The following is an 18,680-nucleotide window of genomic DNA, read 5'->3' on the forward strand; positions in this document are numbered from 1 at the left end:
GAGACAAATATAAATAAATATATATATTTCGCGAAAAGAGAATTATTAATTATTGTAAATTAATCAAACATTATTTTAATTTCCCCCTACAATTCAAAATTTTTTTCAATTTTGTTCTTTTTTATTTCAATTTATTCTAAACAAGACGTCGACAGCCGCCTGGGTGCGCTGCGCTTAATTATTACGCCACGGTTTGAAACGGCCTTAATGGCATGGTAAGATACGTTCAATATAGTCTCCAGAGTCAGTATTATTATGATCGTCACAACATTATGGGTTATTTAATTCAAACCGTGTGATATAAATATTATATAGCAAAATGCACGAATAGTGGATCCTAAAAAACTTATACAATATATATGTATACAATGCACGCATAAAAGAAAATAGTCGTAATTTTTTATATTTTTAGTGAAACAAAAAATATTACATATATATACGTGAATAATGTTGTATTTTACGGTTGAACAGTGGGGAAATAGAAAATCCATAATTCTATAATTTTCGGTTTGTAAATTGTTCTCTCGACTATCTTTTTTATTGATTATTTTTTTTACTGTTTTGGAATATTAAGAAAAATTACAAAAGAAAAAGATATATTATTGTTTTCGATACAATCAAATGAATATATACATCACTTCATATGTTGTTATTGGTTCCCGTCGAAAAAATTATAAAAACTTATTACTTACTTATTTACTTACTAAAAGTTCTCTCATTTAATCTAATAAGATGTACATATATTTATGTAGAAATCGAATTTTTATTGTTATAATATTTATATATTTGACCGATGTTATGCGTGTTCTCGAGTCGGGTTATTTGTCGAAATTTCGTTATATCTCATGTTTATTGAGCGTGTTGTTTTGTATCGACACAATACTGTATTGTGAGCGAAAAGAAAAAAGGGAATAGTTAGTTGTCACGACCTTTTCGAATAATCGACACGTATGCTAACCGAAAGCGAGGATACGAAAAATCGACGAGACAGAAGACTGAGTCGCGCGAAAGACAAAATACGTGTTTCTCACCGTGTTAAATCCAACAAAAAATCTATTTGTCAGTCATACGAAATTAGAGACTGTATACGCGCCCTTTATATCTTTAGAAATATATTATTAAATACAAGTGCTAGAGACCAGCTAATAATAATTTATTATTTGAAATAAATAATTTCCGAAATCCGCCATCCTACATATATATAGTGAGATTAATCATAAAAATCTTAAAATGTAATATGGGAAGACAGTACTGCAATTTGCAAACTAGATTCTAAAGAATTCATTGAGCATATTATAAGAAAGTATCGAGTAGATTAGCAAATCTGAATCATACAATAAAGTAAAAAGAATACTGCTTACTAAATATTGAGCGCAAACGTTCATCGAAGAAGATTATTATGTTTGGGATGAGATTATATATTTTATTGAAAAGTTTAATGCTGACGAAGACAGCTATCGCAATTTTGACGAAAAATCATGCCGTTTCGGATAATCTTCAGGAAGAATGCCATTCGGACATGTGCCCGAATTTAAATTTCACGCAGGTATGAGATTTCCTTTGTTTTATTAAAAAATAACAATTGAATATTATATTACAAGATTTTATAAGTAATAGTGTGGTGTTTATTTAAGTAAACTAAAATGTGTTATAAAATAATATATTACACATTGTATAATAAAATAAAATTACAAAACTAAAGAGTATATGCGATGTTATAAAAAAGATATGTAAATATTGGAAATTTTATTATATTTATAATATAAATGTATATAGTACAAAAGTTAAACTTAATTTAGATGATTAAAACTTGCTTGTATTACATATTTTTGTGTTTCTGTAATTGTTATTCTTTAAGAATAATAATTACTAATATTAATGAGATTTTCTGTTAATTTTCCGCTACATTAATACACATATATTACATTTGAACTGAGTTTGAACTGAGTAATTTTTCATCAATTCCTAAAAAACTTTTTTATTTTTCTAGATATTTATAATTATTTATATAATTAAAATTTGTAAATTAATTTATATTTAACAAAATTAATTCAAAAAGTCAGAATTATTTTTGTATCAAGAATAGCTGCATTTGTAGGTAATGGAATGTCGATTAACTGGTACAATAAATTCAAATTATATCAATAAACGTAACAACAATCATCAGCTATCTGCTCGAATTTATATACATATATATATAACTAGAATTTCGGCCCGCACACAGCGCGGGCCTCAAAGCCTGTATATAACTTTTTTTATTTACTTATAATTTCCTCTGTTCGATCGCGAACTACTACATTTGTGGATCAATTTTCGAGAAACAAGTACTAAAATATTTCTAATGTTATTGAGATGAATGTTTATATGGTTTTGTTTTTGCTTCTTTTTTATTTCATTTTTAATTTAATTCCAGACAGAATTTGGTGCTTATTGATTTTTTTAAGAAAAAAAACGTAACAAAAAAGCCACGTAAGATCAATTCCCGGAAAATTAGGAAAATGTTGGTACAGATTTCTTAAAAATCGACCTATAAATGTAGGAGTAGTTTACACACACACACAAAAGATAATATTTTCATTTTTGAAATACAAACGTTATTGAAATTTTAACCATAATGGACGGATTCTTAAAAAATAAACTCGCTTACTTAAAAAAGTTAACTACTCTGAAGAAAAAAACAAATTATTAGCTGTAATCTGTAATCATTAGCAAAATTACTTCAATAATCAAAGAGAGTAACATTTTCAAATATATCATTTGTCAAAAGATAACGATTATGAATTTTCAAATAATCCGTATTAGCTTATTTTGCTTGCCTGTCATTTTGATATAAGAATTATGTTTGTCATTTCACAAGAAAATGTGTTGAAAAATAATAAGAATAAATTTTTTTAGAAATAGAATCATACAATATTTTAATACATTATATTTTAAGAATAAAAGGTTTAAAAATAAGTATTAAGCAGATATTGCAAAAATGAAAAATGTTATGCTCATTTTACTTATTTCGATATATATATTATTTCTTTTTAGTAACCCCAGCCAAAAATGATATCAAATCGACGTCAATTCGACGACGATTCATTGTTGAATCAACGGCGATTGGATATCGATTCGACGTCGATTTGATCATTTATTTCTGGCTGGGAATCTTACTTATATATATTTCTACATATAATATGTTATTTATCATTAAAAATACCGTGTGGAATTATACTTAGCTGCTTCATTTTATTATATGCTATGTATTTTATTATGGATATGCTCGAAAACCACAATCATCACATTTTACAAAATTTTCAGCCTGATCACAATCATTTTGATAGCGTGACTATAAAAAATGAAATCGATAAAGTTACATTTGCAAATATGTCTATAAATCCAGGATCTATTGGTAAGATGCAATAAATACATAGAACAATAAAAAAAGTTTTTTCGATATATAATTTAAATTCAAGAAAGAGTAAAAATTTTTAAAAATATTAAAATAGTTTTTAATAACAAAGACAATATATAATTTATTCTGATGCTAAGAGCAAAAAAATTCATATATTGTATATAAAATAAAAGTAAAATTCAAGATCACGCCATTAATTTCATTATTTTATTCGTTTGTTAATTTTAAAGTAGTCGCAAATAATATATTTTTTGTGAATAAATAGAAAATTTTAGAAAAACGTGTAGCGCTTTATTGAAAGCTTCTATTTCTTTTGATTCTGGATTAACAATTACTTTTCTAAATTTCGAAATACACACAAAAACATTTTTTATATTATTTTATTATTTTAAAAATCAATATTTGCTGTTAAATTTATAATATACGTTCATTTTTCCTTTTCCTTTATTTTCACTTTATCTTTGTAATTTATAAATCTAATTTATTGATCAACTTAATGTTTTTGTACATATTAATATGTACAAAATATATTGTCTTAAAATTTCTAGAAATCATTCCGAACAAGCTAAGAGCATTTGTAGAGTTCGACGAATTTCTAAATAAAAAAGACATTTCTGTGACATTCAGGTAATGAATTTAAATCTAAATTTTTATAATCTATATTCCTCCTTTTTCTTAAATTTAATAATATATATACATATAAAAATATTAATAGTGATAAATTTATTATATATAAAAAGACTAAAATTTATCTTATAGATGGGGCCTACCTGAATTTACAAAAGAAGTGATACAAGCAAAAAATTTGGGTAAGTTAATTTTTTCTTAATTAAGTTAAGTTATAGTTATATAACTGTCTTGAAAATTTAACTTAGTTAAAATGCAAGTCAATTCATAATAAAATTAATTGAATTAAAAGTTATATTAAGTTAATAATAAAAAATAATTAAAAAATTAAAAATTAAAATTGTTTTAAAATCGAATCGAAATCTTTTTCATTCGACGTAGACGAATCAGATTCGTCCACAATGTAAACACTCATTGCGTCTTTACACAAAATTTCAGAGACTCGCGATCACGTAAATTGCAAATTCAGGAGCTCAAAAATTGAATTTATTCACAAGAGGAATGTATGCGTAAATTCAGTTTTTACAGAAAAGTTGCAAGTTTATTGGCTATTGCATGGCTTTTAGCCAATCAACTTGCAACTTTTCTGTAAGAACTGAATTTATGCATACGTTTCTCTTGCGAATGAATTCAAGAATTGAGACCCAGAACCAACGTTTGGTGTAATAAAGAGAGATCGAGAAATAATCGAATTCACATGAAATATCGCTCGTTTTGTATGAGGACAAAACTTCAAAAAAGTTCAATCAAAAGTTAATAGTTACTGATAAAATATAACTGAATTAAGTTAAAAGTTAAGAGTCTAAAAATGTAACTATAAGTTAAGTTAAAATTATTTAACTTTTTAACTTAACTTTTATCTTTTTAACTTTAACTAGACAAGACCTGGATAAAAGGATACACAGTGCAGTGTTGGTTTATCGAGAATCAAAAAAAGATTGAAATCTGCGATGATAGAAGGATCTTAACTGCAATGGAGTGCATAAAGCATAATCTAAAACCCAACACGACGTACTATTTCCGTGTGCGAATGCATACTAAAACTGGTGTTGGTCCTTATACGAATTTAATGAATGTATCATCGACACATGAAAATCCGATACCTAAATTACTGATTCGATCGGAAAAAAGTGTCCAAATATTTGATTTAGATTCAAAAACCTACGTCGATCTCTTTAACTATTTTATGAACATACCAGAAATCATTCATTCGATAGTGAGACATAACATTTATTGGATCGATTACGAGAACGATTATACCTTAAAAAAGCTAATGACATGGAATATAAATAACAACATTAGCACAAAAATAATTAACATCAAAAATATTCCATACAATCTGTGCATCGACTGGATAGGAAGAAATCTATACTGGATAGAATATGAACCAAAAAACAACATTATAATGAAGCTGGACTTAACAATGCGGGAAAATGGCATATTCAAATATGACAAGATTTTGAGCAGAAAAAATTATATTTATTTAACAGTATTACCATCCATAGGGTATGCTAATTTTCATTCGCTTGAAAAAGTAAACACTTTCGTCTCTTTCAGTTAAGAATTACTATTATTTTCTAATTTTGCAGTTATTAACTATGATATTGTAATAAAGATCATAATAGAAAATCATAAAATCATTAATCATTATAAGTTTGTAAAAATTTAAAACATTTATATCTTATCTTCATTTATGTGTCTGATTAAACTAATATTTTACAGCAATCATATATAGAATAATTCATATATTTTTCAGATTGTTATATTGGATAGAAGAAGGTTTACATAACCAGTATATAATAATGAAATCGGATCTTAACGGAAAAAACGTGGAATCTGTTCTAAAAAGCAATATGACCTTCTGTCGATATAAAATACCAATCTTTCATATTAAATTTGAAACAATATTTGACACCGCAAAAAAAGAAGTGCCGCTAATATATTGGATAGAAACAAATAAATTAATTGTAGTGGACCTTAAGTTAAACAAATGCAACATAATTTTAATCGCTGAAAACGCACAGCTTCATTCACTCTTAACAACTGACAAAGAAAACATTTACGCATTTGAAAGCAAACTAACAGATACTGACATTTATATTTTAAAAAAGAAATACGCACTTATTGACAGTGAAAAAAACGCATTAAGACACGTGCAAATAGTAAAAAGCAAGAATTACTTATATTATATGACATCTTACAGTAAATCATTACAACCATACCCTCGGACGGAGTGTCTTACGCCTGACAAAAATTCTACTTTTACAATAGTAAGAATAACAGCGAACAGTCTCGTCTTGAACTTACCAGAACCGATTCCTAAGAGTGGATGCAAAAACAACCTACCATCTAATAAATATACCATCCTTATAAGCTATTGTTTGGACAATTGTCTTAACAAGTTCGACAAATTTAATATCCACACATATGAGCGGCGTTATGAAATTCAGAATTTAACACCGTTTACAAAATACAATCTAAAACTAGCCCTAAGCAATTTTTATTCTGATCAATTATCAATGGATCTGCAATTTGATTCGGAACAAATAGTGAGAACTAACGTGGGCAAGCTAAATGCACCGGAAAATGTAACGGTTCAGGTTCTGACACCTACTATAGCGGCAGTTTCTTGGACGCCACCAACGAAATTGAATTGTGTAATAGTGACTTATAAAGTATATTGGGAATCTATTAGCTCGATGAACAGCACGCAACCGATAAAAGAACCATTTATTAATAAACGTAAGGCAGACAACAAATTTTTCACAATAATTGAGCAGTTGCTGCCAGAACAGAAATACTTGGTATGTGCGTGTGTATCCAGCCAATTACAGCAATCTTTATAATGACAGTTTAAAAATTGTGCACATGCACTCGGAACCGAACATAACTTTGAGCGGAGTTAGCATTAACAGTATGAATATTTCGTGGATTCCTACCGTCGATCAGACGATCCATTACATATTAGAATACAAAAATGATGTGATGCAAAAGTGGGAAATTGCAGACAACTTTGAAACGAATAATGAAACAGTAATGTACTATATAGAAAACTTGCTACCGGCAACTTTATATGAGTTTCGTTTGACATATCCCGAGTATGAGAACTTAACATGGCCATCTGATGAAAAATTTTTTACTTTTCAAACACTTGGTAAACAAATTTGATATATAATATTTTAGTATAATCTATCTGTTTTATAAGTATAAAAATGTTTATGTTTATAAAATTTTAGAATTAAATATTTTCAATAATAAATATAAGTTATAAGTAGAAGTAGAAGTAAATTTTTAGGTAAAAAAAAAATTAAAAACTATATATTTATGAAAAAGATGACGGTTCCAGTACTCTAGCTCTTATATATTATTTATTATTAGCGATAAACCTTGTCGCTATTGTTACTGTAATCTGCATTCACTACTTTTATTGTTGTAAGTACATATATGTATTTGATACATATTTATTCTTTAATTACAGATTATGATAAATATATACAAATATAAATACAAAGATTTTCTAAAAAAAATTTAATATACTTATTAAAAAAGTTACTTAAAATATGCAATGAATTTTATTAAATAAATATATTGTAATTTTATAATAGTGTCTCGGCGCAGAAAAAGTAACAATCAAGTTTTGACTACGATAATGCCCGACGCAGAATTAACGATTTTACATGAGGTACCTATCGAAAACGTTTATCTCAATACGTTATATAGTTCTACGTTACAACATAATCCCAATAAATATATGTTGACCAAAATAAAACGTGAGCAAATCACGCTAACAAAACTTCTTGGTAGAGGTGCATTCGGAATGGTAAGAACTAATTTTCTTAACGTCATATTTTAAACCATAAATGTTTATATATATAAATGAGAAATACCTACACTCCTACACATTTCTTAAGAAATATCACATATAAATCAACTTTTTATGAGATTAAGTTACACAAAGCTTTTATATAAAACAATATATCATATATGTATATGCGTTTTATTTTCTTTCGTTAAATTATTTAAAATTAAAGCAAGATTTAATGCTACACGAATTAAAATTTAATGTTGTTTTTAATTAAGATTATATTCATTTTTAATAATTCGCAGGTGTTTCAAGGGATTGTCAAAGATTTAGAAAAATCGGACTCGGAGACATCTGTTGCCATAAAGACGTTAGAAAAATGTGTTTCAAAAAAAGAGAAAAAGAAATTCTTGCAAGAGGCAAAGCTTATGAATCACGTTAGACATAAACATGTGCTAAGATTACTAGCCGTCTGCTTAGACGAGGATTTTCCATTACTTGTGTTGGAATTAATGGAGAATGATCTGCAAAAATATTTGAGAGAGCATCGAATATTGCAACCTTCTGATTTACACGCTTTGCGTGTACAAGATTTGCTTGCTATGTGCGAAGATGTTGCGCGAGGCTGTTGTTATTTGGAAGAGCTGCGCTTTGTACATAGAGATCTCGCGTGCCGAAATTGTTTAGTATCTGCGAGAGATCGTGAAAATCGTATCGTTAAAATCGGCGATTTCGGACTTGCTAAAGATATTTATAGGGAAGACTATTATCGCAAGGTAAACACAATTAATTAAAAACAAATAAAACTTTTTCAAATTTGATTTTTATATGTATTGTATATATATTTCTGGCGTCTTCATAAATATTATATATTATTAATAATAAGTCAAATAGAATTTAAGAAAAATAAAAACTACATATATATAGTTATTATATTTATATATATGATCATGGAAAATATTAGCAAACGTTTTCTACTTAAGAAAATTTATTTCAAAAATTTGAATAAAAGATTTAACTTCGCTAAAATTGTTTTAGGAAGGAGAAGGTCTGCTTCCTGTTCGCTGGATGGCACCGGAATCTATAGTAAATGGAATATTTACTTCTCACAGTGACGTTTGGTCATTCGGAGTGCTAATGTGGGAGATTACATCGTTAGGCGAGCAACCTTATTCCTCCAGAACTAATCTCGAAGTGATGGATTACATACGCACTGGAGGCAGATTGCAGATGCCTCTCAACTGTCCATCCTCGTTATACCAGTTGATGCAACGTTGCTGGAGCTTTGCAGCGAATGACAGACCAAACTTTAAACTTTGTCTGAACAATATTATAGATCTGAGAAGCGACATAGAGGATGCAGAATTGCATCCAATGAATCTAGCCGGCACAAGTAATTAATTATTCGTACATGTATATTTTAAGGAGAAACGAGTATTTGCATATCTTGGACATATTTGGAAATGTGTCTGTATTATACGTAAATTGATTGTCGTTAGTACTATTTTTTAAAAAAAGTAATAAACTATATATTTAGTAGAAGTTTTATGACTTGATCACACACATTCATGCATATATATTATATAAACACATCAATCGTACATATAATAGAATCTAATTATTCACGTAAACTGTTGGAAGTAACATCGAACACATCAGCGTAAAGAAAAATGTTTTAAGAATGGAGCTTTCATGGCATGCAGGTCCATTTCAAAGGCTTGTTGCGTCTGAGCGCGGAATGTTCCCCCTTACGTCGCCCTTTTCTAATTGACAGAACAGTTTTTCAAATATATCATAATGTGTATAAAGTGAAATTTCAATAGTTTTTTTAATTATTAGAAGGCGAACATTAAACGTTAATATTACGGTTTAGAATTACGGAATAAAATTTGAATACCTTAATAAACATTGCACCAATTGAACTTAAATTGAGACAAATGTATATAAATATATATTTCGCGAAAAGAAAATTATTAATTATTATAAATTAATCAAACTTTATTTTAATTTCTCCCTACAATTCAAAACTTTTTTCAATTGTGTTCCTTTTTATTTAGTACTTTTAAACAAGATATGTCGACGACCGCTTGGGTGCGCTGCGTCTATATTACAGCACAGATTGAAACGGGTCCAATGACATGGTAAGATACGATCAATAGTCTTCGGAGTCAGTTATTATTATGATCGCCACAACGTTACGCGTCATTTAATTGTTCAAATCGTGTGATATAAATATATTATATAGCAAAGTGCACGAATAGTGGATTCTAAAAAGCACATATAATATACAATATACGCATAAAAGAATAGTTGCAATTTTTTATATTTTTAGTGAAACAAAAATATTACATAATCGTGTGGATAATATTTTACGTTTGAATAGCAGGGAAATAAAAAATCTATAATTCTATAATGTTCAGTTTGTAAATTGTTTGATTATCTTTTTTATTGATTACTTTTTATATTGAAATATTAAGAAAAATTACAAAAGAAGAAGATATATTGTTGTTTTCGATACAATCAAGTGAATATGTATCACTTTATGTATTGCAGTTGGTTCCCATCGAAAAAATTATAAAAACTATTTACTTACTAGAAGTTCTCTCATTTGATCTAATAAGATATACATATATTGTGAATTGATCATAAAAAAAATCTTAAAATGTAATATTTGAAAAGACCGCAATTCGCAAACTGGATTCTAAAGAATTCATCGAGCATATTATAAAAAAGTATCGAGTGGATTAGCAAATCTGAATCATATAATAAAGTAAAAAAGAATACTGCTTACTAAATATTGAGCGCAAACGTTCATCGAAGAAGATTATTATGTTTGGGATGAGATTATATATTTTATTGAAAAGTTTAATGCTGACGAAGGCAGCTATCGCGATTTTGACGAAAAATCATGCCGTTTCGGATAATCTTCAGGAAGAATGCCATTCGGACATGTGCCCGAATTTAAATTTCACGCAGGTATGAGATTTCCTTTGTTTTATTAAATAATAACAATTGAATGTTATATTACAAGATTTTATAAGTAATAGTGTGGTGTTTATTTAAGTAAACTAAAATGTGTTATAAAATAATATATTACACATTGTATAATAAAATAAAATTATTACAAAACTAAAGAGTATATGCGATGTTATAAAACAGATGTATAAATCTTGGAAATTTTATTATATTTAAAATATAAATGTATACAGTACAAAAGTTAAACTTAATTTAGATAATTAAAACTTGTTTGTATTACATATTTTTGTGTTTTTATAATTGCTATTCTTTAAGTATAATAATTATTAATATTAATGAGATTTTCTGTTAATTTTCCGGTAAACATTAATACACATATATAACATTTAAACTGAGTTTTATGTGATTTTTCATCAATTCCTAAAAAAACTGTTTTAATTTTTCTAGATATTTATAATTATTTATATAATTAAAATTTATAAATTAATTTATATTTAACAAAATTAATTTAAATGTCAGCATTATTTTTTGTATCAAGAATAGCTGCATTTGTATGTAATGAAATGTCGATTAAATTGGTACAATGAATTCGAATTGTATCAACGAACCTTAATTTAAGCTAATAGATGAATGATCAATAAACGTAACGCAGCAATCATTAGTTATCCGCTCGAATTTATATACATTTATATAACAAGCGTTTCGCGCACAGCGCAGACCTTACAGCCTGCATGTGACTTTTTTTATTTACTTGTAATTTTCTCTGTTTAATCGCGAACTACTCCTACATTTGTGGATCAATTTTCGTGAAACAGGTACTAAAATGTTTTTAATGTTATTGAGATGAATGTTATATGGTTTTATTTTTGTTCCTTTTTTTATTTCTTTTTTAATTTAACTTCATAAACAGACAGAATTTGGTGCTTATTGATTTTTTAAGAAATATTTATATATATTTCTATACATATACTATTTAATTTATCATTAAAAATTTATCATAAAAAATACCGGAATTTCTTGTTTTACTGCTTCACTCATTTTTTTATATGTTATATTTTATTAAGGATGTGCCAGTGCCCGAAAACAACAATCACATTGTACAAAATCTTCAGTCTGATCTGAATCATTCTGATAGAGTGACTATACAAAATGAAGTCGAGAAAGTTACATTTTCAAATATGTCCATGAACCTACAATCTATTGGTAAGATGCAATAAATGCATAAAACGTTAATAAAAGTTTACAAAAAATTTACAAAAAAGTTGTAAACCTAATTTAAATTTCAATAGAGAATAGAAATTAAATTTAAAAAATATTCTTTACAATAGCAAGAATAAAAGAGAAAAATGCACTGTAAATAAAGCAAGATTTAAGATAATACCATCAATTTTATTATCTTTCTTATTTGTTTTAAATCAGTCCAAATAATATATTTCTCATTTGTGGTTTTTATGTTATATTTCATTTGGAAAGGTTTTTATATTATTTCATTATTTTAAAAACTGCAATATTAATTTTAATATATATACGTATTTAATATATGTTTATATTTCTTCTTTTTCTTTATTTTTATTTTAAATTATCTCCCTAATTTACTAAACTAATCAACTTAATGTTTAAAAACATCAATATGTGTCATCTTTAAATCTCTAGGAACAATTCCGAGCGAGCTAAGAGCATTCGTAGAGTTTGATGGATTCCTAAATGAAAAACTAAATATTTCTGCAACATTCAGGTAAAGGATTTAAATCTAACTTTTAGTTTATATCCTGCTTGCTTCCTTTTAAAAATTACATTTACATTTAAACATATTAATTCTGTTAAAAATTCATTAAATATGAAAAAGCTAAAATTTATCTTACAGATGGAACCAACCTGAAGTTGCGGATAATATACAAGGATATACAGTGCAATGTTGGTTCATCGAGAATCTAAAAGATATTCAAATCTGTAACGACAAAACTATCTTAACTACAATGGAGTGCACAGAGCATAATTTAAAACCTAACACGACGTATTATTTCCACGTACGAGCGCGTACTGAAACTGGTGTTGGTCTTTATACGAATTTAAAGAATGTATCAACGACGCACGAAAATCCGATACCTAAATTATTGATTATATTTCGTAAAAGTATTGCAATGTGGGATGTCGATTTAAAAACTTACATTAATGTCTTTAATACCTTTAATCACGATTTGAATTCAGTATTAGATGTTGTTTATTCTGTAGCAGAGCATAAAATTTATTGGATCCGCGATGTAATGAAATATGAATACATAAATGAACATGAATCCATACACATGAATGGGTAAGTTAATGATTTTTTAAAACTAACAATAAGTTAAATTAAAGTTAGTTGCTTATAAAATTAATTTCCCGATTCAGCAACTTTCGGATCTATATTTTTCTCTCGCATTTATTTCCTTAATTTAATTAAGTTAAAAGTTGCATGAGCAAAGAATTAATTCAGTTAAAGTTATGGTTAAATAGAAGTTAATTTTTGAAAACATTTATATTAAATTAGAATTTTTTTATTAATTTTTTTAAAATTTATAATAACAAATAACAAAGAAATTTTGATTTTTATATAGAAATATATTTTTTAATCACAATTGATGACAAATAAACATAGAAATGAATAATACTTTAATTTAAAAATAATACGTTTATAATATATAAAAAAACAATAATTGTATTCACTAATAAAAAAATTTAACTTAGGAGAAAGTTAATAAGTTTAGGTCAAAAATAATTAGTTGAAGTTAAAAGTTAATACATCTTAACTTAACTAAACTAAGTTAAAAGTTATTAAAAAAAGTTAAAATACTTTTTAACTCTTTTTTTAACTTTTAACTAATTAACTATAGTGCTGGTTACCGAACAGTTAATGACCGACAGCTAATGACATGGGATATGAATAACAATAATATTACAAAAATAACTAGCCTTAATATAAATTCACATAATCTCTGCATCGATTGGATAACAAGAAATCTATATTGGGTGGAAAATCATGAATCAGTCTATTACGTTATGAAGCTGGACTTAACAATGTGGCAAAATGGCATAGTGAATCCTGATAAAATCTTGAGCAAAAAAAAAGATTTTTATTTAACTATACAACCATCTAAGGGGTATGTTAACTTTTATATATTGGAAGAAATGAATACTTTTGTCACTTTTAACTAAGAATTTATATTATTTTTTAATTTTGCAGTAATTTACTATGATTTTGTAATAAAGATAAAAAATTATAAAATTATTATAATTAACATAAAATAGTAAGAACTTAAGTATTCAAAAATATTATCTTTTTTATCTTTGTGCTTAAAATAATTTTATAATATACACATATAATAATATTAATAATAATAATAATTATTATTATTATTATAATATATTTTTTCCAGATATTTTTACTGGATAGAAAAGTTATCAGATATGCAGTTTGTAACAATGATATCGGATCTTGATGGAAAAACTGTGCAATCTAACATAAAAATTGCGAAAAATATGACTTCCTGTCCATATCAAATATCACACTTAAAAACTCATAACATAATACTTGATACCACAGATACAGAGCCGCTAATATACTGGATACAAAACTATACATTAATTGTAGCAGACATTAATTTCAATACATGCAAATGGATTTCATACGAAGATAAAAACTATAGATTGTATGAAAACTCTCAAAATATAAGAGTTGACAAGACATACATTTACGTATATTCATCTTATCTGACAGAATTTACGCCAAATATTATTCTCTATGTTTTTAAAAAAAAGTATACACATCTCAACAATGAAAAAAATGATTTTAAAATAGAACAAATCCAAAAAATCAATAATATCGATAATAAAGGTTTCAATTACTTTCGTTACATTACTCCTTTCAGTAAATCATTACAATCTTACCCTCGGATGGAATGTCTTACGCCTGACAAAAATTATACTTTCATAATAGTAAAAATAACAGCAAACAGTATCGTCTTGAACTTACCAGAACCGATTCCTAAGCGCGGATGCAAAAACTACCTACCATCCAATAAATATACCATCCTTATAAGCTATTGTTTGGACAATAATCTTAACAAGTTCGACAAATTTAATATCCACACATATGAGCGGCGTTATGAAATTCAGAATTTAACACCGTTTACAAAATACAAGCTAAAACTAGCCCTAAGCAATTTTTATTCTGATCAATTATCAATGGATCTGCAATTTGATTCGGAACAAATAGTGAGAACTAACGTGGGCAAGCTAAATGCACCGGAAAATGTAACGGTTCAGGTTCTGACACCTACTATAGCGGCAGTTTCTTGGACGCCACCAACGAAACTGAATTGTGCAATAGTGACTTATAAAGTATATTGGGAATCCATTAGCTCGACGAACAGCACGCAACCGATAAAAGAACCATTTATTAATAAACGTAAGGCAGACAACAAATTTTTCACAATAATTGAGCAGTTGCTGCCAGAACAGAAATACTTGGTATATGTGCGTGTGTATCCAGCCAATTACAGCAATCTTTATAATGACAGTTTAAAAATTGTGCACATGTACTCGGAACCGAACATAACTTTGAGCGGAGTTAGCATTAACAGTATGAATATTTCGTGGATTCCTACCGTCGATCAGACGATCCATTACATATTAGAATACAAAAATGATGTGATGCAAAAGTGGGAAATTGCAGACAACTTTGAAACGAATAATGAAACAGTAATGTACTATATAGAAAACTTGCTACCGGCAACTTTATACAAGTTTCGTTTGACAATGACATATCCCGAGTACGAGAATTTTACATGGCCGCCTGAAGACAAATTTTTTACTTTTCAAACACTTGGTAAACAAATTTGATAATATTTTAGTATAATCTATGTATTTTATAAGTATAAAAATGTTTATGTTTATAAAATTTTAAGAATTAAATATTTTCAATAATAAATTTAAGTTAGAAGTAGAAGTAGAAGTAAATTTTTAAGTAAAAAAAGAAATTAAAAACTATATATTTATGAAAAAGATGACGGTTCCAGTACTCTAGCTATGAAATATTATCTATTATTAGCGATAAGCCTTGTCGCTATCTTTATCGTAATCTGCATTAACTACTTTTACCGTTGTAAGTACATATATGTATTTGATACATATTTATTTTTTAATTACAGATTATGATAAATATATACAAATATAAATACAAAGATTTTCTAAAAAAAATTTAATTTACTTATTAAAAAAGTTACTTAAAATATGCAATGAATTTTATTAAATAAATATATTGTAATTTTATAATAGTGTCTCGGCGCAGAAAAAGTAACAATCAAGTTTTGACTACGACAATGCCCGACGCAGAATTAACGATTTTACATGAGGTACCTATCGGAAACGTTTATCTCAATACGTTATATAGTTCTACGTTACAACATAATCCCAATAAATATATGTTGACCAAAATAAAACGTGAGCAAATCACGCTAACAAAACTTCTTGGTAGAGGTGCATTCGGAATGGTAAGAACTAATTTTCTTAACGTCATATTTTAAACCATAAATGTTTATATATATAAATGAGAAATACCTACACTCCTACACATTTCTTAAGAAATATCACATATAAATCAACTTTTATGAGATTAAGTTACACAAAGCTTTTATATGAAACAATATATCATATATGTATATGCGTTTTATTTCTTTTCGTTAAATTATTTAAAATTAAAGCAAGATTTAATGCTACACGAATTAAAATTTAATGTTGTTTTTAATTAAGATTATATTCATTTTTAATAATTCGCAGGTGTTTCAAGGGATTGTCAAAGATTTAGAAAAATCGGACTCGGAGACATCTGTTGCCATAAAGACGTTAGAAAAATGTGCTTCAAAAGAAGAGAAAAAGAAATTCTTGCAAGAGGCAAGGCTTATGAATCTCTTTAGACATAAACATGTGCTAAGATTACTAGCCGTCTGCTTAGACGAGGATTCTCCATTACTTGTGTTGGAATTAATGGAGAATGATCTGCAAAAATATTTGAGAGAGTATCAAATATTACAATCTTCTGATTTGCACGCTTTGCGTGTACAAGACTTGCTTGCTATGTGCGAAGATGTTGCGCGAGGCTGTTGCTATTTGGAAGAGCTGCGCTTTATACATAGAGATCTTGCGTGCCGAAATTGTTTAGTGTCTGCGAGAGATCGCGAAAATCGTATCGTTAAAATCGGCGATTTCGGACTTGCTAGAGATATTTATAGGGATGACTATTATCGCAAGGTAAACACAATTAATTAAAAACAAATAAAATTTTTTCAAATTTAATTTCTATATGTATTGTATATATATTTTTGGCGTTTTTATAAATATTATATATTATTAACAATAAGTCAAATAGAATTTAAGAAAAATAAAAACTACATATATATAGTTATTATATTTATATATATGATCATGGAAAATATTAGCAAACGTTTTCTACTTAAGAAAATTTATTTCAAAAATTTGAATAAAAGATTTAACTTCGCTAAAATTGTTTTAGGAAGGAGAAGGTCTGCTTCCTGTTCGCTGGATGGCACCGGAATCTATAGTAAATGGAATATTTACTTCTCACAGTGACGTTTGGTCATTCGGAGTGCTAATGTGGGAGATTACATCGTTAGGCGAGCAACCTTATTCCTCCAGAACTAATCTCGAAGTGATGGATTACATACGCACTGGAGGCAGATTGCAGATGCCTCTTAACTGTCCATCCTCGTTATACCAGTTGATGCAACGTTGCTGGAGCGTTCTAGCGAATGACAGACCAAACTTTAAACTTTGTCTGAACAATATTATAGATCTGAGAAGCGACATAGAGGATGCAAAATTGCATCCAATGAATCTAGCTGGCACAATTAATTAATTATTCGTACATGTATATATTTTAAGGAGAAAGTAGTGTTTGCATAATTGTTTATTACAATATCGTAACATCATTATACCTGCATTATTTTTTAATGAAAATTATTGAATTATATTTCTCAAAGTTGTATTATTGTATTCTACTGTCAGTTTACTACACTAACAATAATTGCTGTCATAATTAAACTTGATAACAAAACTGAGTTTAATTTATGAGTCGACACAATTACTTTTACTTATTTTTTTCTAAAAGGAAACCTAAGTACTCAAACAATTATTAAACATTTAGATATTTAAAAATATATATTAAATTTAATTCAATTTAAAGAAAAATATATAGATTGGCTTTTTTTTTATTACTTGTTTACTTACTAATTTAAAATTACTTACCTTTAGCTTTATCGAAGCATATCAAACATTCGGTTGTAAAACTATTGGAACAATTATCTTGCGATATATTATCTATCCTATCTTAACATAATATTTCTAGAGCGATTTAATATAATATTACTATTAAAAAAAACAAAAGAAAAAGAAAAGTTGTAATATAAATAAAATATCAACTTATTTTTAACAAACTCATTTATTAAAATACTAAAAAGGGTCGAAACAAACAAAATCGAAAAATTGCACATAAATATCGAGAATAGAATAGTAATAGTACGAACTATATCGCGCGCGATCATGTCTTTTGGTTCGCAGAGACTCTGCATTCGAGGCATTATATTTTTTGGGAACGTTCGTTGAGGAATAGAGGACAGAAAGTATTATAGATTCGAACGACTCGGAGTAACAATATAAACTAAATCTGATATAATTCTGAACAAATATAGATTCTATAATTTTGTACTATTTATTTTAAATCATACCCCAGACAAATCTTACGAATGGCGAACTTTTACGCTACTTTTTATCTAGCTTTGCTCCGAGTCGGATATTAAATACTTCTCGTGGAATGGAAACGGATTG

General features: G+C 27.4%; 1 protein-coding gene across 1 annotated transcript; it reads left to right on the forward strand.

The window, feature by feature from the left end:
• The first annotated feature begins 956 nt into the window (after positions 1-956).
• On the forward strand, positions 957-17,839 carry LOC114934463 (proto-oncogene tyrosine-protein kinase ROS-like). The gene is made up of 21 exons (XM_085488527.1): positions 957-1,546; positions 3,304-3,394; positions 3,946-4,024; positions 4,157-4,206; positions 4,903-5,530; positions 5,781-7,178; positions 7,358-7,456; positions 7,630-7,844; positions 8,132-8,602; positions 8,865-9,219; positions 9,940-9,967; positions 10,598-10,802; positions 11,867-12,005; positions 12,456-12,537; positions 12,667-13,113; positions 13,673-13,939; positions 14,216-15,666; positions 15,844-15,942; positions 16,116-16,330; positions 16,617-17,087; positions 17,350-17,839. The coding sequence occupies exons 6-21, from the start codon at positions 6,893-6,895 to the stop codon at positions 17,710-17,712; spliced, it is 5,193 nt and encodes a 1,730-aa protein (XP_085344653.1). The 5' UTR covers positions 957-1,546; positions 3,304-3,394; positions 3,946-4,024; positions 4,157-4,206; positions 4,903-5,530; positions 5,781-6,892; the 3' UTR covers positions 17,713-17,839.
• The last annotated feature ends 841 nt before the right edge of the window (positions 17,840-18,680 follow it).

Source organism: Nylanderia fulva, unplaced genomic scaffold, assembly GCF_048542155.1.
Source record: "Nylanderia fulva isolate GAGA-0341 unplaced genomic scaffold, ASM4854215v1 Scaffold7, whole genome shotgun sequence".
Classification (NCBI taxonomy): Eukaryota; Metazoa; Arthropoda; class Insecta; order Hymenoptera; family Formicidae; genus Nylanderia; species Nylanderia fulva.